The sequence below is a fragment of the Notothenia rossii genome (genome assembly GCF_949606895.1).
Source record: "Notothenia rossii genome assembly, chromosome: 1".
Classification (NCBI taxonomy): domain Eukaryota; kingdom Metazoa; phylum Chordata; class Actinopteri; order Perciformes; family Nototheniidae; genus Notothenia; species Notothenia rossii.
Window position 1 is genome coordinate 75716737 of NC_136912.1, and position 24801 is coordinate 75741537.

The 24801-nt window shown below is 40.8% G+C and overlaps 2 protein-coding genes across 4 annotated transcripts in view; one reads left to right on the forward strand and one right to left on the reverse strand.

The window, feature by feature from the left end:
• ap1m3 (adaptor related protein complex 1 subunit mu 3) overlaps positions 1 to 4742 on the forward strand; it is a 29285-nt gene extending 24543 nt beyond the window's left edge. The window contains exon 12 of the mRNA XM_079672707.1: positions 3165 to 4742. Coding sequence (XP_079528833.1) covers positions 3165 to 3187 — 23 coding nt within the window. The 3' untranslated portion in view covers positions 3188 to 4742. The remainder of the gene's footprint in view (positions 1 to 3164) is intronic.
• Positions 4743 to 6231: 1489 nt separating this feature from the next.
• tmem125a (transmembrane protein 125a) lies at positions 6232 to 22447 on the reverse strand. 3 transcript variants are annotated; one of them, XM_079672820.1, is made up of 2 exons: positions 22043 to 22412; positions 6232 to 9149 (listed from the first exon to the last, which is right to left on the reverse strand). In XM_079672820.1, the coding sequence occupies exon 2, from the start codon at positions 8716 to 8718 to the stop codon at positions 8020 to 8022; it is 699 nt and encodes a 232-aa protein (XP_079528946.1). In that variant the 5' UTR covers positions 8719 to 9149; positions 22043 to 22412; the 3' UTR covers positions 6232 to 8019. The 3 variants fall into 3 exon arrangements, 2 of the variants coding, with proteins under 2 accessions (XP_079528946.1, XP_079528947.1); XM_079672821.1 differs by lacking the exon at positions 22043 to 22412 and adding an exon at positions 15885 to 16079; XR_013806760.1 differs by lacking the exon at positions 6232 to 9149 and adding an exon at positions 16090 to 16814 and having other exon boundaries at positions 22043 to 22447.
• Between the last annotated feature and the right edge of the window lie 2354 nt (positions 22448 to 24801).

Below are 24801 nucleotides of genomic sequence, written 5' to 3' on the forward strand. Positions count from 1 at the left end.
TACACACCAAACTGACACCAAAAAACACCAAAGAACACATCCCGACGGAATGTCACCTCACGTCGCCTCACGTCTCCTGCGTTTTGGCCATGTTTCACACTGGAACACACCGCAAAGACTTCAGCCAACGGCCAAGTTGCATGTACGAACTGCGCATGCGTGAGTGGCAATAACTCTCCTTACCATTAGGCGGCGGTAGTGTGTATTCGTCATTCCAGAGAGGCAACAACCGGAAGACAGACTGCGTGATACACCGAATAGCGTGTGCGTTCCATTTTCACTCTACAGCGAGAAGCTCATGGGGCTTTCCCGGACCTGTGTTGAGCATGGTGTCGAGAGCTGGAGTTGAATTAAATCTCAGATTTGCCTTCTTAATAGTTTGTTTGCATCCCTCACTTCCGTTTCGCTTCTCATGCACTGATTTGCTAAGCTGAACAGCCAATCAGATTGATTTCTTTAGCCGACGGCCTTTTACCGACAGCCTCCCGATTCAACATGTCGAATCGGCGGCGGAAGGTGTCGGCACGGCCGAAAAGACACAACGGGGCGGGACACACCAAGACACACCAATCTGAGTAGGGCGACACGACGCTCATCGACGGCCCGACATCTATCGATTGCCGAAATCGGCTTGGTGTGTAAGGGACTTAAAGTAAAAGACACAGAATCAGCACTTTTGAAACAGGGCTGAAACAGAGGGGTTTATGGGATGCTACAAGGCATGATCTGTTTGGTATTTGGAGCCAAACACTTCAGAGACATGTTTAGTATATATCTGAGACCTATAATATATTGATGAAAAACTGTATAATAGGAGACCTTTAAGGATTGTATTACCCTTCTTACTTGAAAAATGTTTAAGCTACATCTGTTTCTTAAACACATGATTAATATTGGGACTGATCAAGATTGAACATACAATTTATTAATGGGACTGCAGGCACATCCTTCCTACTATCAAACTAGTTTCATTAAGGGATAAATGGAAATGAAGATAGAATCCCGACAACTCTACTGGAGAATTGCCAGAAATCTTTTACCTTTCATACCTACCATACGGCCGTCAAATGAACCTGCCTCTATAACATCCTTCATATCCATTACCTGGATGTGTCTGGTGTGAGTCGCAGGCTGCCGGAGGTTGAATGATGCCACAAAGTGCCAGGAAGCTCCCAGGGTGGCGCTCAGGAAATGCCAAGGTTACTATTTCCGTGCTGTAACATCAGCAAAGAAGAGACAGACAGAGAGACAAAGGAAGGAGGAGGAGGACAGGAGATGAGTTCAAGCGAGAGAAAGAAGAGTGAGGAAGTCGGAGAGAACGCTATCACCTTTCTCTTATTGTTACCATCAGCAACATGGGGAGGAAGGGGGGGATGAGACAGTGCTGCTCACATTTCACTCAGCACTACATGAGGACACACTCACACTGATTAAACAACCCTGATACTGTAGACTCACTGTGCTGAAGTATTAATGAGTGATGAACAGGCATTTAGTGGTCCTACTGTACAGCAGTAAGGGACAATTCCCAACATCAGACTGTGAGTGGTCAGAATATGATCAGGCAGCGTCTCACTGCAGCTGCTCTTTGATACTGGCAGTGGCCCCTCATGCTGATGTGGTTCTTACAGTATGTCCTGACATTTTAATATAAACGTATTAATTATCGTGTGAAATGTTATGGTTAACATGCCCTTTTTGGATTGGGGATTTACTCATAATTGACAGTAATGTTTCAACATGTGATTGTGAAACATCTTGTTTTAAAACAATGGAGTTAAATATGCAGCTGTGGAGGACTCCACACTCTCTACAAACGTACTGAACGACTGATTCGATCCTATTAACAAAAAGCAAAAAACACATCGCTGAGTTTAGAAACTGAGGTTGGATGTTGAGGCCTGGCTCTAGAGGTTGTTTTCAGCTTTTGCATGTCCACAAACCTCTGTTCCGCTGCTTGACACAAATGTATGACCTTACACATTGTCTCTGGACTTGCTGTTTTATCAAGTTGCAATAAGGCTAATGGGATTTTTATTGTGAGTTCAAAACGGTAAAAGAGCCATAAATAAGATTATTAATTTAAAGCGACAACACTGTCAAGTAGGCTGATGTTTTACATGTTGTGTTCTTTAATAATAAGGAAAGAATGTGTATGAAGGGGTTTTAGATAAAGATAAACCAATAGAAAAATAAAGTCTGCGCGGCCTATTGGTTATAATTAGTCAATCATAAACAAAGACAAATTCTGCCTTGATGCAGCTCATCTATTCTATCTTTATACGTGTTCTTTAATATTCACTCTAGTTTCAGAAGGCTTCACCATCAATCAGAAAAGTTAAGACAACAAAGAAAGTTTTAAAATAGTCTTAAGACCAGCATTTGTGGCTGATTGATCTGCTGAAGTAGGATGTGCATTAAGATATTAAGGCGAGGAAAGATCAGATTGCCCTGGGCTTGCAATTCCCCGCCTCTCTTAAGCCCTAAACACACAGCGTTGCCATATCCTGATTGGCAAAGATGGGAAATGCAGCAAGCTGCTCTCAATTTTTTTTTGGAGTGTGCAACAAGTGATCTGAATAAGCCTTCAATCAATTTCGGCATTCAGCTTAAATGAATTAGGAAGGGAAAATGACTACAGATACCAAAGAATTAGCAATAGATTGCTTGCTGCATTAAAATGTCCCCTATTTGGAACCAAAGGTGCCCACTTTAAAAAAAATAAAAAACTGCCAGCCCCCAAAAGTACACAATATGTGTAACAGGGTTGGCCACTCGTTATCCAACCTATACCCCTATACGTTAGCATACCTATATGCAACATAATAACTCAGAATATTAAAATATAGGTACCATGTGACCTAACTACACTGTAGATATGTTCGTATGACCAATAAAAGCATTGAACCTTGAACCTTGAACATGCATTATAATAAATGGGTTTTTAGAAAGCCAAGACTGAGACTGTATAGAATTAAATATCTATCTTAGAAAGGAATGTGGTAAATATTGATAATGTGATTTAGTACATTGCCACTACGGTTACTATTCTTGCAAATCTTGTTTAGAGATTTAATGGGGCTCATATTGGCAGTGATGGGATGTGCAGGAGTGATGAGGGGATGAGAGCTGTGTTAATGCTCCGCTGTTACATTTCTTGGCAGATTACCAGCTCCGGACAAACTAAAGGGCACAGATGCTGCTAGACGAATGGATATTTTCTCTCTCTGTCTGTCTTCCTCTCTACTCTCATCGCCTCTCTCTGTTCCTCCGGCTCCCTGTCTGCCATAGACAGCAGAGGACAAGCACAGGAGGACACATGAAACTGTTCCCAAGCCTGAACAGAAACAAGACATCATCCCTTCCTATAAGACTTTTTAAACTGAGACGGGAAATGCTGTTGCATCACCTCTGACCTGTGATTTTTCTAAGGGCTTCTCAGGACTCCAGCAAAATGTTTTATTATGTGAATAATGAGCTGATAACTTTGTGACACTGTCTGGTTCTGGCAAGCTCTCAATTCATCACTTTTAATAGGCTATCCCTCAAGGTTAATTTAGAGCACAATTTGGGGAGGAATCTAAAATAAATCCTCAGAGAGAACAATTTAAATAATAATTTAAAAAATACAATTTGGAGCGTTATCTTTTTTCTTGTCCTTGGCCACCCAGATGTATAGCTTTTATAACAGCCAAAACCAAAATATAGTGTAGAGCCAATATACAGGAACTATGATGACTCATTGTTCATTTATTTCTCAAAGGGACAGAGTACTTCACGTGTCTATAAATCTAAAGTGTGCCATCCTTCCAGATTTGTATTGCTTTTCTGTAGAGAAGGTTGTTCCATGCTTCTTTAAATGCAAGGGTTATTCTCCTTCATGTGTTTTGTCCTTACTTTATAGTCCAGGAGTGCATTATAACTCTGTCTTCATCCCTCTCAGAGGCATATTCTTTTCCCGGAACCTTAATATCATATATTCATCGCCTTAAGAAAATGTCTATGTATCATCACCTTTAGCACTGTGAACATAATCCCCAGTGAAGTGAAACTAACACCAGCGACCAGATCAATGATTAATAAGGCACAATATTGTCAGAGGCATAGGCGGAGTAACACAATACCATCAACGTGCTCTCATGGGGCCTGTAACCTTGTCCTTGTGCTCGCAATCAGCTTGCCGCTTTGAGGCAGGGACTGAAGGAATGAGCATGGTGCAGAATTTTTCTGTCATACTTCTATCTGTTGTTTATACTGTACTAGTTAGTCCCCTGTGGAAACTGTTTGAAGGGCAAAGCAGGGGATGGGGAGGCGCAGAACAAAGGTCAAATAACCTGCGGAGACTTCTTTACAGAATCTGAGAATATAGCTTACATGTTGAGGTAATTGTTTTTCCATGACCCTTTTTTTCTCCAATATATATTCAGTATGTTGGCCTCTGCAGCCCCATCAATCAAGTGGTGTGTGTGGTGCGATTCACTCCCTCTGTTATGCATGCATTGCACCACATCAGTTCAGCTGCTCTGCAAACAGCAAAAAGGTTCCTGTGTGGATTTATTGCATCTCTGTGACGGAGTCTTCTTTTACAACCATTCCATTTTATTGTGGGGACATTTTTTCTGCTACTAATGAGGATTCTCAATAAGTGTGTGTTTTAATGTGTTCACTTTAATTTATCTAACTACTATTTGTCATTGGGAAACAAAGGGATATATTTGGAAATAAAACGGTTTTTTATCTTGTTTTGGAATATTGTGTTTTCTTTTATTTTAAGGAGTCTTTTGTAATGAACATCTGACTGTGTTCAATAAATGTTTAGGCTTATACATTTACTAAGCCTAAACCTATGGCAGAATAATGTCGGTTAAACTTAAACTCAGCTTTGACATGGAAAAGCTGAAAAATATCAGGTATATTTGTACTCATTTTAATCACACTTCATATACTGAAGATATACTGTCTCTTGGAAAATAATATAAAATGTTTCATAGCAGAAGACATTTTGCTCCGGATTAAATTGTTTACTAATACTTTCCCTATCTTGGCCTGACATCAAAATCTCTAAATCCTCTCAGCCCTGCCGCCCCCTGCGCTCTGCTCACCTCTTCTTGCTGTTATGCTTGGATACACAACCTGTCATTGCTACCTTATACTGTGGGTCAAAAGACAGATTAATTTAACAAAGGTTTACAGGATTTCTGTGTGTTGTAAAACAGCAGTGTGAATCTTTTCGTTTTTCTGTGGGTGTGTGTGTTATAGAGATTGGTGCTAGTCCACACCAGGCCCTGCAGGATGCTGCTTTGTGCATTGTGCCTCCAGTTTGCTGTCCGTCATCACTCCAACAATGTGTAACCCCTTTTGTCTCAAGGCACTATAGGCTGTGCGCATGTGAAGGCAGATAAAGAGGTGTGACACACACACACACACACACACACACACACACACACACACACACACACACACACACACACACACACACACACACACACACACGAAACAAAATGCAGGACCTTTTTCCTGAGGTTCTTAAGGAAGGCGATGTGAGTAGTGACTCAAAGGCTTTAGAAACATTTTATAAACACAGATGACCTTCATATATCACTGTGCACAGTATTTCCCAATAGTGGGACCTTTATGCTTTGAAAGTGAATGTTTCAACTCTACTGGAGACAAATAAGATCCAATAAAAACAATGCAGCAATGTCAGCAAACTGTACATTCACATCATTTTGTGAAAGACAATGAAGAATAATGACATCCCAGTTCAAACTTTTGCAAGTGCCTCGAAATTATATCACTGGCCAAAAGGATGAAACAGATCTAATTTACCCCCCAAGAGTTATTTACCCTTTTCTGCTTTGTGAGGAACTATAATGAATGATCCGAGCCAATAATACATCTACTACATCAAAAGTGCTAGCAGAACCTTTTTCATCCCCAAGTGCACCCTGATAATTAAATGAAAAAGGAATGTGTAAACCAAAAGTGCTTTGAGCAAAATGCAAATTGATCCAAATAGAAAAAATGAGCACCACTTTCTTTCACTGAAGTGCTTCAAGAATTCAAATTAACTGAATTATGCCTCATAAAAAACATACCAATATGACTTGATGTCAAATGTTGCTGCTGACCCTGACCCTGTTTCTCTTATGAATGTTGCCCTTGATTTAGAACCATCTTGTTACAGAGTCCCACATTCCTGAAAAATAAATAATTAAATGACTCAGGAAATACATTTAGTTCCTCCTTTAATGAATGACTGTCCACTGCTTGTGTTCTGCAGCGTGAATCTTGATTTGTCATAAACATCTCTTTTTGAAATGATAAGCATTCACAATGACAAACTGTCTTTATGGGCCTCTGCCATTACTTGTCCATACAACACACATTGGCTTTTATATAAAGTACAGTTTCTGATAGAAGTCCAGAAGCTATTGTCCCTTTCAATCTGATTGGGTATCCAAAACATTCTCAGGAAAAAAGCGGATCTTAAGCTTTCTTGGCATCCCGTTGGTGATGGCTATGGTGGTGTACACTGGAAGAGGCTTACTAAAGATGTTTACCAAAAAGGATAAATGGGAGCAAGATATTGGTGAATCTGAATGTCTTCAGCACAATGAATAATAATGTTACATTCAAAGTAGTAATTTGATTCAGTGTCAATCTTTTTTTCAAAATATAGATTAAAGCAAGTTTGGGGAAAACAAGGTGCTGCAAGATTAACATTCCAGACTTTACATTGTTGATACAAAAAACATAAATAATCCATACATTCTTAAATGCTGCGATATGTTATAATACAATCATGTTCTAGTTTAGGTTACAGGCAGACAAATAAGCATGTATTATGTCTAATGATAATTAAACTTGAGCCTCACTGACAGATTCACCATCTTCAGATAATTCAAATGTGTCAGCCGAATATTTTCCTATATATATATATATATCAGAGTAATTGGTTGGTGCCAAAGTCACAAAGAATAATTATATATAAATATATTTTAGATTTCTTTATATATATAAAAAATACTAACTCATTCTTAATATGCCAGTTTTATTTTAGCTTTCAGCTGCTGCTGTTATCTATTATCATACAATAATTGAGGTGGTAGTGTTTGGGTGTTTGCAAAATAAAATATCTTGAACAAATACATGTGTATAGCATACAGAATATTAAATGTGCATTAGTTCAATTTGTACTGTATATGAACCTTCAACCATTTCCTTGAGTCAACTTTGAAAAAGTCCTTAGCCTTATCTTTGTAGTCTTAGAACTTTTTGTATGGACACCATTTGGGGAGAAAAGCTTATAGAAACCAAATGACCCATTACATTGAAGTCTACAGTCACACCACATGCACTCGTTTTCAATTTCAGACTGCTGAACAAACCAGATAACAATAACATCAACAGACTTCTTTTCTGTTTGTGAACCAGCAATTCTCCCTTAAATGTGTTTTAATGTGCTTTTCATTTGACTGAATATCCCTAAATATCACGTCAAATATCAATGATTGTTTTTACGTTTCTTTAAACTTATTTTCCATGTTTTCCAACATTTTGGCATTTGTCCTAAGTGAGTGGAGTTTTTATAGAACATGAATAAATTGCTGATTTAGAATGTCAGACTCACATGATAAATACATCTCAAAACATCTAAATGTGAACCTCAACACAAGTTGAGAAAAATCATCTGAATTGGGAGATTTCCAGCTTCACATCGAGCATAGCCATGCAGTCATTATTCTGTGTGTTATCCCTCAACCCTTTCTCTGGCTCTGTGAATGAGATTTGATTTCTTATTGCAAACTTTTACCAATATGTATCAAAAAGTAAAACCTATATTGCCTCATACACAGTCTCGTCGGCTAGTGACATAGCTGAAGCATCTAAGGGATGAATCTTGTTTTGATTAGATGTCTTGTAATATTTAAACAAGTCTGCTCTGATTTAGTTGGTGCTAAATGTTCTGATAAGAAGAGAAAAAGCGGCAAAATCGTTTTAGAGTGAGATTATGTCTCATATGAGATTAGCCAGACTCGAGTTTGTTTCCCTGCGAGCGTGACGGTCCATGTGTCCAGAAACAGTGAAGATATTCAAGACCCGGTCCACAAACCTTCGTCCATGCCTTGTCCTCTCAAGCAGGATGACCACAACAGAGTATATTCCAACACCCACAACTGCAGTCCCCCCTCCAGCCAGCAAAACTACTCCAGAAATGTACATGTCATTAAGAGCTTGACCAGGCTTCGGCATGTGATTAGCTAGGGCCAGGTGTAGTAGAACCCCTCCACAAATCAACAGTGACATCCCGGTAATCGATACCACAAGGAGGTCCGATAAACCACCACTTTTCAGCATGTTAATCCTCTGCCGGCTTCGGATGCAATTCATGTCCTGCACGGCCGAGCTGAGCAGTTGTTTGAGCAGCACTCCTAGGGCGAGTAAGCAGAGGGCCGTGCCTGCGCCAAGCCGCCATTCGCTTGAGACACTGGTAGTCGTTGAGAGAAGGCCGACACCTCCCAGGCCGCACCCCAGGATTAGAAGTACAGCCACGAAGTAGCAGAGCAGAGACTTCCCAGGATCTCTGAACCACCACAGCTCCACCTGCTCGTCCAGGATGCTGTGCTGAATCCGAAGTGGGTCTGCTGGACTATTTAGCTCCAATTCAGAGCCACCCTGACCCCTCAGGGGGGAAAAGTTGTCCAGTTCAGGCATCTTGATGCCACTCCCAGCCTGATAAAAAAGGTCGCCACCACAACGGGTACAATAGAATCCCCTTGATTATTGCCTTCAGACCTTCAGTCCCTATTTCACTCACCAACAGCAATCACTAGCGTGTCAGGACCAGCTGGAAAAAGAATCAGCATTCAAATATTATCCATCTGAAGTGTCTTGAGTTGGTGGGATATATGCAGAGGAAATTAATGAAATGCACAAAAACTATATCCCAAAACACTTCACTGAGCTCAGTGAATTGTAGTTTTATTCCTTCTGGCCTCTAGAGTTCAGGTCCTGTGCGGAGGTACATCCTTGTAGCTCATTCTTACAGAGGTGGATCCAAATCCCCTTTGCAGCTTCAATGTCAAAGGCAGAGCCAAAACTTCCACAGACCTTCCAATCTGATTTTCCAGCTTAGCAGGAGACACCTGAAGAAGACAGATATAGATGTATCAAGGTTTGTGCAAAGTGTACATTTACTTTTCATATATTTTCTGAGTGATATTGCTGATCAGAGGCAGTGTAGGGACATGCCTCTGCTGTTATTCTACAAAATGACTTTTGGTTTGTTGCAGAGAAAGAGAAAAGTGTGTATTTCGGGTACAATGGGACACTTTTCTGATAGGGGTTGCTTAACTATCTAAGTTACATCAAAGTACACAGAGATCCATTGTTAGACATAGAGAGACTTGATACGCAAGTTGAAGAGTTGAAGCTCCTAATGTGCTGTGTTGACGATTTAATTAATTTAGACTAATATACGTAAAGCACATAAGGTGCAATAGATCATCTTACCACACCACAGGGATGGTTTGTATATCTTTGCAATACGTGGTGGATAAATAAATATCAACCAAAGATGGACACACACAGTTTCTTTGAATATTCATATCTGCTGTTTTGACTGTATAAAAAATTTGCTATGCTGACACTGGCAACCTTTTCAATTTCTCATTATCACTATGCTAATGAGTTTCAACTCCAGAGGTGGCTGGATAAAACAAGCATCAGCTTCTGATAGAATAAACAATGCCGATGTACGTGCATGTACACACACACACACACACACACACACACACACACACACACACACACACACACACACACACACACACACACACACACACACACACACACACACACACACACACACACACACACACACACACACACACACACACACACACACACACACACACACACACAAACTTCCCCAAGGTTGTGGCTTCCGACAGCTTGTCTTTTAAACCTGTCAGCGGCTTTATTTCCATCAAAGTCACTAGTGCGCGAAACAAGCGCACTCGGCCAAACACAGGCAGACAGCACTTACAGCGTGTCCTCATCGGCCGTGGATTACGTTAAAACTGTTCTGCAACAAATAAGGATATCTCAATCCGAACTAGCAAGACATGAGCATTAGCCCTCATTTAGACTAGAATATCTTGTTGTTGTTTTGGGTTTTGTGTTTACCTTTGGCACCTTTAGAAAGCCCTAAATATGATGTGACAGAATTAAAACTATGTCAGATTTAATGAGCCTGTTAGGAAAAAGATGATACACTAAATACAAGATCACATTTCTTATAAGTGTGGACAGGTACAGTATATTGCCTTGTGCTGAGGCGGAGCAGTGAAACAGGGAGATATGAGATGCATATACAAGGTGTGAAATGAGGAGTGAGGTAATTACAGCAGGAGAGGAGGGGTGCTTATTGGCGACATGCTGCTCTGGAAGCTTTTCACATCCTGTATCTGATGGATGACTGTGTGTGTCTGTGTGTGTGTGTCTGTGTGTGTCTGTGTGTGCGTGTGCGTGCGTGCGTGTGCATTTGGCAAGAGTGAACAGTTGTTAATGAGTAGTAAAAGCTGAAGTGCATGTGTGTGTTGGCAGTGCACGCTTATTCATTTTCTTATGACATGCTTGTGAATAGTTCACAAAGACAGAAATTAAGCTGTGTGTGTGTGTGTGTGTGTGTGTGTGTGTGTGTGTGTGTGTGTGTGTGTGTGTGTGTGTGTGTGTGTGTGTGTGTGTGTGTGTGTGTGTGTGTGTGTGTGTGTGTGTGTGTGTGTGTGTGTGTGTGTGTGTGTCTGTGTGTGTGTCTGTGTGTGTGTGTGTCTGTGTGTGTGTTTGTTGAGTCCCTAATTAATCCCAGCTGGTTTGGGCTCAGTGTCACTGACAGGTAGCACCATAGAAATAGCTCAGTAATTGAGGTGTGTGTCTGTATGTGTTTGTATCTGAGGTGGAGATGACAAAAACAGTATATGTGATACTCCACCTCTATCTATCTCTTTGTCTCATTAAAGTTGAAGATATCCCCTCCCTTCATGCAGTTAGAGCTTGAAACATTGTCTGTCTCATTCGATAGCTCAAAGTAAAGTATAGTGTGGACCCGACAAGGTATAGAGTGAGAGGCATTGCACGCAACAAAGCTCATAAAATGAAATTGAACCGTTAACGACGCGAGAATATCTTAATCCGTGTTGTGCTACTCACACTCAAAGCTGCTGGTCTGTGTCTTCCTCTCCTATTATATCACCTTTATGACCTCTAGACTCTGTCATATGATATTGGCCTCATAAATACGTTACTTTACAAAAACACAGACTCACTGCTTCACTCTCCACGGGCTTCCTTTTAAAAGGTCCCATGTCATGCTTTTCCGGTTATTACCCGTCCCCTTGTGTGTTATGAAGGTTTTTATGCATGTAAACGGTCTGCAGAGTCAAAACCCTCAAAGTACACCTTGTAGCGAGTAAAACTCTAACACAGAAAATACCTCCCCAAAACGCCTTGTTGGAGATACGTCACTGTCCATTGATTCTTCCGGGTACCGCATGATGTCATGCGATAGCCGGAACCAAATGGACCAATCCGTGGAGCCGTTACATTACGTCCGCGGAGCCGTTACGTTAAGCCCCCGCTGATTGCTCCAAATTGACCAATCCACGGACTTCCTCACACACACACTCAGTGCAGGCAGCTCTGCTGATCTCTCCTCCCTGGCTGCAGGCTGATAACAGACAGTTGCGATCGCGGCGAAATTCTCTCTGCAGACCCATTCTCACAGCGTTTATCAACCTTTTTCTTACTCAATATCAAGCCACACTTATTGTATTTACTTCGGCTGTGACTTTGTGTGTGCTCAGGGTGAGTTTGGCTGTGTTTCACTGTCGCTAACCAAGGAAACCACACCTCCACGGAGCTCAGCGCGATTCACAACGTCCCGACCAATCAGAGCACACTGTGCTCACAGGGAGGGTGGGGGCTGGAGCTATTGGAGCTACAACGAGCCGTTAAAGGCAGAGAGTGAAATTCAGTGAATACACATAGTTTACAGAGATGCTGTATGAAAAACCAAAGTGATTTTGGAAAATTGCACAATATAAATCTATTCTAGTAGACCTCAACAATGGAATTATGATCAGTGGAAATGGCCATGACATGGGACCTTTAAAGTAAACAGGTACCAACAATTTATCAAACTACACGTGACTGATTATTTTCAAGGAACCAGTGTGTTTTGTATATGTGGAATTAAAGCCTCTAAAGGCCACCTAACGGCCCGTCTACACTACAGGCATCGAAAACTGCTTTCAACGCTTCGCCCATTCACTTGAATGGGGTGACGTAGAAGATTTTTAATCTTCGCCGAACTGCATTGTGGGGAGCATGGCTTTGCAAGCATCACGAGCATCTATCGGCATCAAAAGTTGAACAATGTTCAACTTTTGAGGCTCGATGCTTGGCATCAGCCAATCAAATCCCGTTTATGCAAATCCCGTTTATGCAAATCCCGCCAGTGCAAGCGCTAGCCAATCAAACCGCGTGCAAGCTGGGAGAGCCAGACCGCAGTTCATTTCCTCATATTCCAAACGAGATATTACGGTAGCAAATCACCCGGTTCTTTACGACCAGAACTATTTACCGGGATACAAACCGGAGGAACCAGGCATGCAGGGAGGTGGCAGAGACAGTGGGTGAAACTGGTAGGTTTTTCGCTTGTCTGGAGAGTTTATATCCAGTTTACTTCGTTTTAACATTGCTATTGCTTTGTATGTCGGGGGCGGGAGATTCATGTGATTGGTTGTTGGTCGCGTTGCTCGCAAAAAATCGCCAAGCTTCAGACACGCCCAGCTTCAAGATTTGTTGATGCCTGTAGTGTAGACGGGCCGTTACACCTAAGATAAAAAAAGGGCTTGAACAAAGAGGAAGTTGGTTGTTGTCTGGCAAAAGGAAAAACTTGTGCAGATGGATGAGGCTTACGACAGGCCTCTGCTCTCAAATATTGTTCCCTATTTACTAGGGATGCACCGAATATTCGGCCACCGAAAATTATCGGCCGAAAATGGTTAAAAAGGCGGCCGAAAGGGTTTTAGCACCGAAAAAATATCACCGAATGTCAGAGAACAGGGTTACGTTGATCATACTCCGCATATTTGTCCGGGTGTTCTGATTTCAAGTGGTGGAGCAATCCCAAAGTGGTGAAGTCTTTGCAGTTACACCCCCTCGAGAAATGTCAGCTGAACACGTTTTACAAATCGCAATCCGCGCCTTTCTCTGATATTTTTAAATATCTCCAAGCGGCAGACATGTTGGCTGTGAGCCAGCCGCGAGCATGGTCGCGCGCGTTTTGATTACGTCATCACAACAACATGTTAGGTTACCAAACTTATAGGTGCATTTGTTGTTGTTGAAGGCCTGGCTGTTACAGTCTTTATTTACACTATTTTGGTGTAGGCCTACTGGCCTAGATGTTTATGCAGTTTTAAAGCACCTTGGCTTTGTTCTGAATGCACTTTGTTGTAGTTGTCCTACAGAGAAAAGAAAATGCACTTGACTTGGAATTAATGTACTGTGTGCATTCAAAAGTGCTGAATAAATGTTTTATGGACCCATAATAGTGATTATTATTGAAGTTAAGTTTTGCCATAATCATGTCTTTTTCCATAATCAGGTAGCTGAACAACATTGGTAAAAAATGTATACATTATATATATATATATATATATTTCTATATATATATTTCTATATATATATATTTCTATTAATCATTTTCGGCCTTTCGGCATTCGGTTTTCGGCCAACTGTTTCCTATTTTCGGTATCGGTTTTGGCCAAGAATTTCCCATTCGGTGCAACCCTACTATTTACAGCACTATACGATTCACCATACATCATAAGCATAACCTGACTTGTCTCGAGTTTATCTCCTCTAGTTGTAAATAATATTTTACAGACAAATCTCTCAATTAACCTACACTATTGCAGTCAATCCCCTACAGTTGTCCACCAAAACCCTCCTTTACATTATGTCTTACAATGAAACTTCACTTCTTAGCATCCAACAATATTTTAAACAAATTCCTAAAATATGGATATGTGTTTCTAATCCGAATGTTACAAAGAATTAGATCAAAAACAGCATTACTGATGATCCACTTTATCCTTTTATTTGGCCCATTTAGGGAGTAAGGGAGTTCTTTGACACATTTTTTTATACATAGACATTATATCTGAAAAAAATGCTAAATGTCTTTTTTTAATTGACAGCCATGATAAGTATATCCTGGACACTCAGCCCTGCAGCAGAAACTAAAATGACTGGAGACAGGCCAGTCAAAACATTATCTGTTATGCTAATGCACTAAGACTAATGATGAAAAATTCCATAGACAATCGAAAACCTCAGACATCTTTCTGTTTCTGCCTCTTCTGAGTCTTAAGCCTACAAGGTCACCAGAGGAGCTGTGCTTTGGAGTATAAAAGCACATTACTGCACTCCAATTACCTGAGAAGCATTGGGACTCCGGTATTCCCTCCTCTGTTACGTATGTCAGCCCGCAGAATTCATTTCACCAACCATTATTGTCTCCTTTTATAATTGCGCGGTTCTTTAAAAAATGGTCAGTCTGGCATTATATGCTAATGAGCAAACTGGTCAGCGGATTAAGTTAGAAGATGGCAACAACAACCCCTGAAAATGTAGCAGCCAAAATCGTGCTTTCTGGAAACATTACAAGGATTGAGTTGGGATGTTTAGTCAAGAGAATGAATGACACATAGTCAATATGGGACCAGTCAGGGGAGGTGTAATGCCCAATGTTAAAGCTTAGATAAAGGGATGGATGCAGAGAAATTGAAGATCTAAAAGGAGTCATTTTCATTTCATTTAATCGTTTATTTGAACCGGGACAATGCCCATTAATTTTAAACAAAATAATGCTTTCAAATGTAAATGAGCCGGATTTTAGCTTTGAGCTAATTTCCATCCGTAGTCCCGTCACATACAACATTTAACCACATGTCTTTCTGCTCTAGGGGAAGCCTTCTACTTCTTAGTGTCTTTCTTATGGCGCATTGCCACTACAGCGCGGAGTGCGGTTTAAGCGTGCCATGCTGTGCCCGGCCCGTTTTTGGTTGCGTTTCCACTAGGCGTAGTTCCGGCTAGCGGGTACTTTTTCACAGTTTTCTGGCTCTCCAAAATCAAGGTTCTTTCGGGGCCAACAACCGGGCTAAACTAGTGAGACAATCGCTGGCAACTACAACAAAATGAACATATTTTACCGGGATTTAATTGTAATACACGTTTCAAAATGATGCCGAAGTAACAACACACTGATACCGGTTAGTAAGAACCATGAATTAATGCTTTGACAAGTCTGCAGACAGACGGCAGGCGAAAAACCTTTTAAAATGCGTGTTTTCTGAATGGACCTTTGCTAAGCTAACGTTGTATATGCTCCGACCATCCACACTCACAACAACGGCCTATACAGACATAAATAAACCAGCGACTGTATTCAACATGACACAGACAGTCTGTGGTTTGTACTTGTTTAACTTTTGTCAGGTTTCTGAACAGACATGAGGAGCTGTGAGGTCTGAGTGCTAACAGCTAACGGCAGATGCTGGATTTGTGTTTCGCATTGAGGATGACGTCACGGCTCCACCTACACTGCGTTACTATAGATAATACCCCAGTTCCTCAAATGTAATGGAAACGCAGCATAAAGTGAGCCTGGCCTAACAAGGCCTAACGAGGCCTAGCCATACCGTACTAAGCCAAGCGAGGCCCTGCAGTGGAAAAGCGCCATAAGGGGCAAAGTATCCCTCTAATGCTTTGATATACCAGTAAAGATTGCACTAATTTGAAGCTTTTCTTACCGTATATTCAGATGACAGAGGCCGGAAGGAAGTGTGGGGCACAGAATGAAACTTGAGAAACACTTTCGACTGGGAAGAAGACCTCCTTCAGCGTTTTCAATACTCTTGTAGTTTCCTCTTTTTTTACATGATGTTTGCAAGATTTAGAATGTTACAAATGTTTGCATCTTTCCTCGAAACAATAACAGGACAAGATATCTCAAAGCAAAAATATGTTAGGCACAATTTGGGGGCTTGCGACAAGGTCCTTCTGGTTCTGCTGCTGAATATTTTGCTGTTTGTGTTTTTAGCAGAAGGCCTCCAGTAGGGCTGAAGGGGAGTCAACGGGAGACTTGGTGGTGTGTTGCTGTTGTGACAAAGCAATACTTCCTGTTTCGCCCCACATGCACTCACACACACCCCTTCTCCTCTAGTCAGGCGTTGATTCTCTTGGCGTCCCCACGGGCGAGGAGAGGGGTCAGGGTTGGCTCCATCTGTCTATGTGATGGGCATTGGTGCCAAGCGCCACAGGGGCTGGATGGAGAGGAAAGAAGGCTCGTATGCGGGAGGGTAACGGATGTTTCTGAGCTGTCATCTGGGACTCTGTGCGGGGCAAAGGCTGAGGCTGAAGCCGGTCTTGGAGAGAGGGAAGGGGCTGAGGGACCGGGATAGGGATAAGGGGGTTAGAGTAGACAGGGCTGAGGATGGAGGGATGGCTTGGGGGTAGAGATTGTGCTGAGACTTCACTGCTGTTCTTAGGGTTGCAAATATGGCTGGCAAAGGGAATTGATGCTGAATACGAATTTTCAGGCAAGCTGAGCTTTCTTTCTTTTCTACAGTCACATTGGAAAGCAAAGGCAACCAGGGAGCCTCACTCTGTCCGGAAACAATGAAGAGACAATAGCCGAGTCAGTGTCACTGTCTTGCACTGTCAGGATCACAATGGAAAACCTAAGATAGAAAGAGAAAAACAGTGACCTTCACATCAGCTGCACATACTGCACTGTAAACTCTGCCCTATTGTTCACCTTAGCAGGGTGTTTCTACTTAGTCCTCCCTTGTTCTGCCAATGATTAACAGCTTATATCCCTCTGACAGAAACTACATGACTTTGTACAATTTAAAAAAATGCTTGATCTCTCGAAACAGATTTTCTTGTCTCAATTGCATGCCCAATCAGGACTATTGCCACTTGGATTTGGCAACATGGCTTTAGAAATGGCAATATTTGTCTGTCTACCACTTTGGTCTATGTGATATCATTCAAAATATATTGGATGGATTTCTATTACATTTGTATGCAGACATCCGGAGTATACTTTCTGTTGACTATTGTGATTCGCTGACAGATCTTGCCCCACCAGTGTACCAAAGTTTCAACCAAACACATTCAACGAAAATGTTTACTAAGACAAGCAGTATACCTGCGCCTGCATTGCCATTGTGATCAAGTTAGCATGGTCACCAGCTTGGTTGTAGACTCTTGTTCCTCAACGGTAATTGACATTTATTTTTAACAGACCATTCCCGTTTCAATTCCCCCTTCAAACGCTCTAGCTTCTCTCAGATGGTGTACTCCATCCTTTCTGATCAAGCTCATTTCTCGGTTTGCGGCAAAGCATCAACCCGACCGGCATGACCTGCACCCCTGACACCTCATCCACAAAAACACATCTCCATCTGTTTACACTCAGATCCTCTCTTATCTCAAACCCTTCCAAACCTTCCTTATTTGTTCAACCATTTTACTCTCCTCCTCCTGTCTCACCCACAAAGCTCATTTTTATGGCTAACCTCTTATCTCTGCACCGTCTGCTCTGGTGTTTTGGCGCTGGAGTGGGAGATGTGTGCATGGGGTCAGGGGGATTACTTGTTTTTGCCACAGATCCCCTCTTGCTGCCTATTTCAAAGCCCCTGTGGCATGCAAACCAAACCATATTTCTCTCAGAGATTGTGGTGTTATTTCCTCATTCTACCGGCCATTAATCAACAGCATTAAAAATGTGCCGATTCATCCACTCGTAACATTCCTCAGTATTGTTTCCCCTCAACATAAAACAACACATATTAACAATATAGGCCCAGATAGTGAAAAATATGATTCATAAAAGTGCACAGCAATAAAACATTTTCAATCAGTTATGTAATATGGCATATGGCATTTCCCTCTTTTTAAATGGAGCTTCCTCCTATCAGTAATGCTGTTGACAAGATGTTGCCTAGCCCAGTGTTTAGCACATGTTTGGGGAACAATTCAGCCCTTTTAGACCCTACTTACACGCAAACGCAAACAAAGTCTTCCTTTCACACGAGACCGCTCGGGAGCGCTGGAGACGCTGTAGTACATATGCCGGGCCTGTAAGTGGCGCTGTACTTCTGCCACAAAATACACCAAAAGCAGCGAAGAAGACCCCCGAGCATGGTTGTCATGGTTGCCCTTCTGTTTATGCCCCACGGTGGATTTAGCAACATGTAGTTCATGTAACTCTTCATGTCTACTTGTTGCTGATGGTTGTGGTAGAGGAGCTGTAGATGTTGCACTAACATCTGTAGCATGGTCAGTAGCAGTAGGGTAGCTACTAACCATGCTACAGCAGTGAGCAGCAGAGGTGGGGAGAGGTGGGTCTATGGCTTCATCGTTATCAGGTAATGATCGTATAGGGTGTACACACGGAGCCATTTGGCCCCCAAGAGCATTCCGTTTGCAGATCTATCCACCTTGGGACCCGTTATCGCTTGCGGGGTCCGTTTCCGCGTTTCCGTTACGGCCTCGTGTGAACGAACGGGCTATAGGAAAGAGAAAAGTAGCGGATACAACTGTTTGCGTTCTCGTGTAAACAGCACCTTATAGAGGAAGAGCAAATGGGGCTCTTAAGTGCTGGGCCCAACTCAAAATGGCTGGAGGAAATTAACTGAATGTTTTGCATTTCGACTAAGCTGTGTCTGTCCCTGCATCGAAGGACTGACTGTTGATTATTTAAAAAGAACCTCTGGGCAGCCAGTTGCTCTCTTCTGTCGTGCACAGCTGCAATATTAAAACCCTAATCAAATCACCAATTAACATGCTGGTCCCCCTCTGCTTCACTCCTGCTGACGATGGGAAAGAGGCTGCCTTCTCTTCTCTTTTTCTTCAGTCTTTGTTTTTTTAACCCACCTTCCTTCCTCTTTTGGGTTCAGAGGTGATATTCAGCATATTCTAATTTGATATTGGCTGTGCAGCGATAATGATTGTAATAAATGAGATGGCTGGCTCAATGTCTGGCTGTCTATCTTATTCGTTGACTAAGTGACGTCTCTTCACTGCTGAAGAGCCGACTTATGGACAACCTGCACTATGTACGTTCTCAAAATATTGAAGTGACTGTTATTTTGTATTCATTGTTTTGTTTTTATTTAGGTCTTAATGTGTGCACATGTAAAAATGTGTTATTTGCACATGTATTTTTATATTTTATAAACACTGTTTTGTGGCAAACAGTATTTTGATCTCTCTGTCTGTAGCCTACACATTAACTGGAAGAATGACAATAAAGTTGACTTTGACTTAGATTGAGAACCTGCTGATCTGATATTTTTTCTTAAAATGTTGTATAGTCATTCATGTTCTGAATGATGCCTACTGACTTTGCTAATCCCCTGTTCCGGTTCCCGAGAGGAAACATTTTAATACTTTTTGTGGACTTTCTTGTCGAGACAGGCCAATAAGCTTAGCTTATCATAAACACTGGAAACAGGGGAAACAGCTAGCTTGCCTGGGTCCAAAGGGGACAAAATCTGCCTACCAGGCTCCCCTTAGTAATTCACATTTTAGCTTAGCAACTAGTCCTGGCTAAGAAAAAGTCTTCCCAATCTACAAAACCAAGACTTTCCCATCACATCAGCCTCAGTTGTAGGCCACTTGGTTCTCCTAGGTAGTAAATGTTAGCATGCTCACAAGTTTAGCTAAAATATTGACCATTATCAACATTATACCTGCTTTACATTAGCATAGCATTCTAAATGCCTGTTAGCATACTTATGTTAGCAGCAAAAAGGAGCCACACAAAGTGAATGAACGATTTGGATCAAAACAGCTTGAAGTTATGATAGTATGAAGTACTTTTAGAGAGATGCACAAACATTTCTATGTATCCTTCAGCAACTGTAAGGATATTGAATTGGTTCATTTGAATTGATTATGCTTAGGGGAAACATTGTAGCCTATGCGCATGGACAGAGGTGAACACGCAGTTCAGCTGCTATTGACAACACTCCACATGCTGGACTCTGTATTTGCTGACAGTGAAACAAAACGCCTCGCAGGGATATTTAAAATTCTGTCTGGCATCCATGTCTCACACACACACACACACACGCACGCACGCACGCACGCACGCACGCACGCACACGCACGCACACACTTCACCTAAACCGAGCGCTCAAACAACTTCTCCACTTTGCCCTGTCATCTACAGACACACACCAACTAACTTTGTTTTTCTTCTCCTGTTCTTTCATCCAGTATTGACTCCAGGGCCAAATGAGGTGTATCACATGTTGGGCCTGACTTCTTTTTAAAGCTAAATCAAGGTTTTTTTCTAGTTATGAAACACTCTTAACTTAATACTGAAGCATATTATAATATTTGTCAAAAATATTGGCTTATTCAGCAAGTATTATGTTAGTCATAGTATGTTAAAGAAAGCAGGGAGAGTTATATTTTGTGGTTATGAATACTACTACGGCATCAGTAAATATACAAATAAATAATTGACCAAAATACAAGCCTTAATGGTATGAGCATAGGCCAAAACAAGAGTTAACCATGGTATGTACTCAACAACTGGAGAGTATTGCAGGATTTAAAGGTATTTAAAAACCAATCCTGAATTGGACTCTCATTTTAGAGTGGTAATATGTCAAGATCAAAATCTTATGGTCCACCAAACAAAACCAACACAAATTGAAAGCTTACTTGTAATTACTATTAGTTTACGATCTGTAAACATATTTCATGCAGCTGTAGAATGACTGCATACCCCTTTCATGATTCATCTATGGTATTTAGATTAATTACAACAAATCAATATGAGCAAAGTGGCACAGGAGGTCATGCATGGAGAGCATATTGATCCATTTCAATGGCAATAACTTGGATACAAAATCTACAACACTTCCTCTCTCCATGGTCTAGGAGTGTGTTCAGCAAAACTGACCTCAGAGCTCATGGCAGAAACCCTATGAATTGATCATCTACAGTGCTACACATTATTATGTGAACTTGACAATTGTGGGCAATGCCACTGGTGCAAAGGTTAGGGTTACAATGTCAACACGTTTTACTTCCTCATTTGTTCGGCATAGCCCAAAAGATACATTGCTACTTCACTACTTTCAAGTTTCATCATGATTCCTATCATTCACTCTCTTAAAAGTCACAATTAAATAAATTGGGAAAATATATGTTAGGACATTCATTCTACAGTTGTGTCTGCTTATGTAGTATTTTATAAGGATGTAATATTCAGTTGCAGCGATGAATATTACACAGTGAATGATCACTGAGTAAAACAGGGCTTTTGTGTTTGACAATATTATCAATTGCCTATTTATTGTCTGAGCCTTAGCAAGTCCTAACAAACAGCATAGTGTGCTTTTCATCTCGAAACTTTGAAGGACTTTGAAGTTGATGGAGTAGATTAGAACATAGGTAAAAAATAAAACGTAACAAGAAAACTGATAAAAGGAAATGAAAATGAATGAAAATCTGTTATAAAATAAGAAAAATATGGGTTTCCGTTTGACTATAATTATAGAAGATAAAACAACAGAATGGAACCATAGGCCTACTTGGTAATGAAATGGTTTTAAAAGACAGTATGTCACAGTAACGTTTGATAACATTTGTAATGCAGCCAGCACATGATAATAAGTTTAGTAGATTCATTGTCGATTGTCAAATATAGGATGCGTACATTCTTTCAAAAGGCTTATAACTTTACATGATATAATGTGATCCGATCTATCGTTACAGTGGGAATTAAGGTAGGCTAGATAATTTGCATCTAAAAAATCTACCCACACATAGGCTACATTTAAGCACAAATAAAGAAAAAAACATAAAAGGTGGTTAATGAGAAAAAGTTGTAATGGGGCAGTTCCTGTCTGTCTGTATTTAGTTGATCAGAAGCCTGCCTTACCTGCGCTCAGCTGCTCACACTCGGTCTCTTCTGTTCCGAGTCTGGCCGGTCTATTTCTTCTTTTAATCATATTTCCCATCCCGCGTCCCGCACAAAGTCTCGCTACCACCAATCATTTTATGAATTCATGGCTTCAACCTTTTCGGATCAAAGTGTCCAGACAGAGTAATGCGATGGGAGCAGTAAGGTGCTTCCTGCCTCCGCTACTCTGAAGCCTTCCAGTCGCTTTGCCCCGCTGCCGGACGGACTTTCCCCGTTTAATGCAGGTGTGGCCGCGCACGGCGGAGGGGACGCCTGTGGGAGGGGGCGGAGCGTCGGTGGATCGACCTCCGCACCACCGTGGGTCCCCGTGGGTAACCGCAGCACATGACACGGGAAGTGACAGCTCTGATAAATAAAAGCCCCACTGTGATTGTGAAATCAGCCGATGAGCTTCAGAGTTTTCTTTTTTTATACAGCAGACGTAGTTTAACCCATCCAGTATCCAGTGAAAACACCTAGATACCCATTATTGATTGATTCACATGGTATTCATAAGGTCACAATTGTTAAGAAATATGCGGTGTGTGTTTTTGTGCTATTCGTCACTTTACAGGCATTTATACTTTTCTCACTTTAACATGAAAGTTACCTCTTGACCTTGGAAACTATCTTTGCAAATCATCTCATAGCAGTGCTCTGTAGAATCTGAATTTTCTGAGCACTTATAGCTATTATTGTCAACTGGGCTCCAATTTTGATATTCATGTTTTTCTTTTTTTCAGTTTGTGTTTAACCTTTGTTTTTCAAACAAAACTAACAAGAACTGTTAAAAAATAAAATACCAATTATAAACTATTTTCTAAAGACAACTTTAATCATGCCATAATAATATCTTCAACATTGCCATTTCATTCTTATTTTGAAGAGATTTTACCATATTGCTTTGTAAGTATTGGACTGTATTTGACACTGCAATTAGCAATTAATTTGTTGTTATTAATTTATCGCCTGATTGTTTTAACAAATAATCAGTTAATAGTGGAATAGAAAATAGAAATTGTGGAAAATGCCTGGCACAATTTCCTTACACCCTACCGTAGATGATGCCATTAAAATAGCTTCCAATGCCTGACCAACTTTCCATAAACCAAATGTACTATGTTTAATAAGAAAAGCAGCTATCTCTCGATATAAATGCCTCCTTTCATCTGTTGATTCTTTCAGAACTGCCCTCCACCTCTCAGCAGGCTTCCTCCTCACCCCTTCTGCAGGTTTAATATTTTCATCCTCACCATGGGCTACAATCCAAAATTAGATCAAGTGCTTCATTTGCAGTTAGTCACTTGCACATTGCGGTGTTACCACAGAGTGGCATGTGCAGACAGATAAGTCTTATTTATAGACCAAAGCTAAAAAGAAGTGATCAGGAGTTGTTTTGTGTTGTGCATGAGACTGTGAAGCTGGGATTGTAGCTGCTGGAAGCAAGAATTCTGCATGATTCTTTGTATTTCAGATGTAGACTGCAATTAGTCTTGCAGACACATAGTATATACAATTTCAACTTTTAGAGAATAAATGCCTTCACAGTAAATTCTTTCTTTAAATAGATAGCTCCCCTGTGGCGTAACACATTTATCATGGCTTCTCTGACATAATGGCTGTTATTGATTTCATTTTGTTTGGTTGTACTGTAGCTTGGAGGTGCTCAATAACTGGGCTAATTAAAAAATAAAATGTTATGTCTCAAATGTCTAAACCTTTACAGTAGATTAAATAACCAAATTTATTTGTATCCAAAAAAAGAAAAAGGAAACGAGGCTGTAACCTTGCTGAGATACAAGTATACTATTTAAACCATCCTGAGCTTGACCCCAAATGTTATCTGATTTTTGTTCTGTGTTTGATGGAGGGAACAATGTTTGAAAATATAAGAAATGTATCTGTGAAATTAAATATTTGAAAGATAAGTTGTTTAGGCCAATTATTTATTTATATTTATCTTGACTTTGGCAAAAAGCCATACAGATTGGTCAGTGAGGTATAACATTTGTGAAAACAGACATCTCCTCCTCGTGCTGTATACTCCAACGGAACTGCTTTTCAGATGAACATATAAACCCCTTTCACTACCTCCTCAACAGCCCTTTAACCTGCCTTCCAGTGTGGCCATTTGGAAAAGCTATAACACATTTTGGCCTTCTGACGTAGTTGGTGAAAAAGTAGTTTGAACAAGCTATTTTTGAGTATACCTCTGTCTTTAATCTCTCAGACTTGTCTCATATGCAATCCCGGTTGTATCAGCAAAGCATGTGTTAGTGCTAACTTGTGGAGTGTCAGGCAAACTAAGGTAAACTTAAACTATTTCTTAAATGTGTTGTTCCAAAACATGTTTTTTCCATATTTAAAATGTTGCATACACAACAACTGGCACTGACTGATGTATTTATCCCTTATAGCTCCGCTGAGTGACAACACAGTGTTTCTGTCAATCCAGCCAACAGACTCTCTCAGGGAGGTAAAGAGGCCTAGTGGGGGGTGACTGACAAAAACAAAGATGGCCTATCATTTGGTTGCATTAGCATATATGTATTCTGTTGAATTATGTGCCCACCAACAGAATTAAACTAAATATGAACACTGAATACATGAAAGTGGCCACCATCAGCAGAGACATCAGGAGGAAGAAAATTGTTACTAATGTATCTTCATAGCAGTGTATTTTATTCAAAGTAAAATTAGTTAGCTAAATCCATGTTATGTTTTCTTAAGAGAGCTTC

Bases quoted from the DNA above. Each gene is read 5' to 3' on its own strand.
- tmem125a (XM_079672820.1), bottom strand. From the start codon at position 8,718: ATGCCTGAACTGGACAACTTTTCCCCCCTGAGGGGTCAGGGTGGCTCT.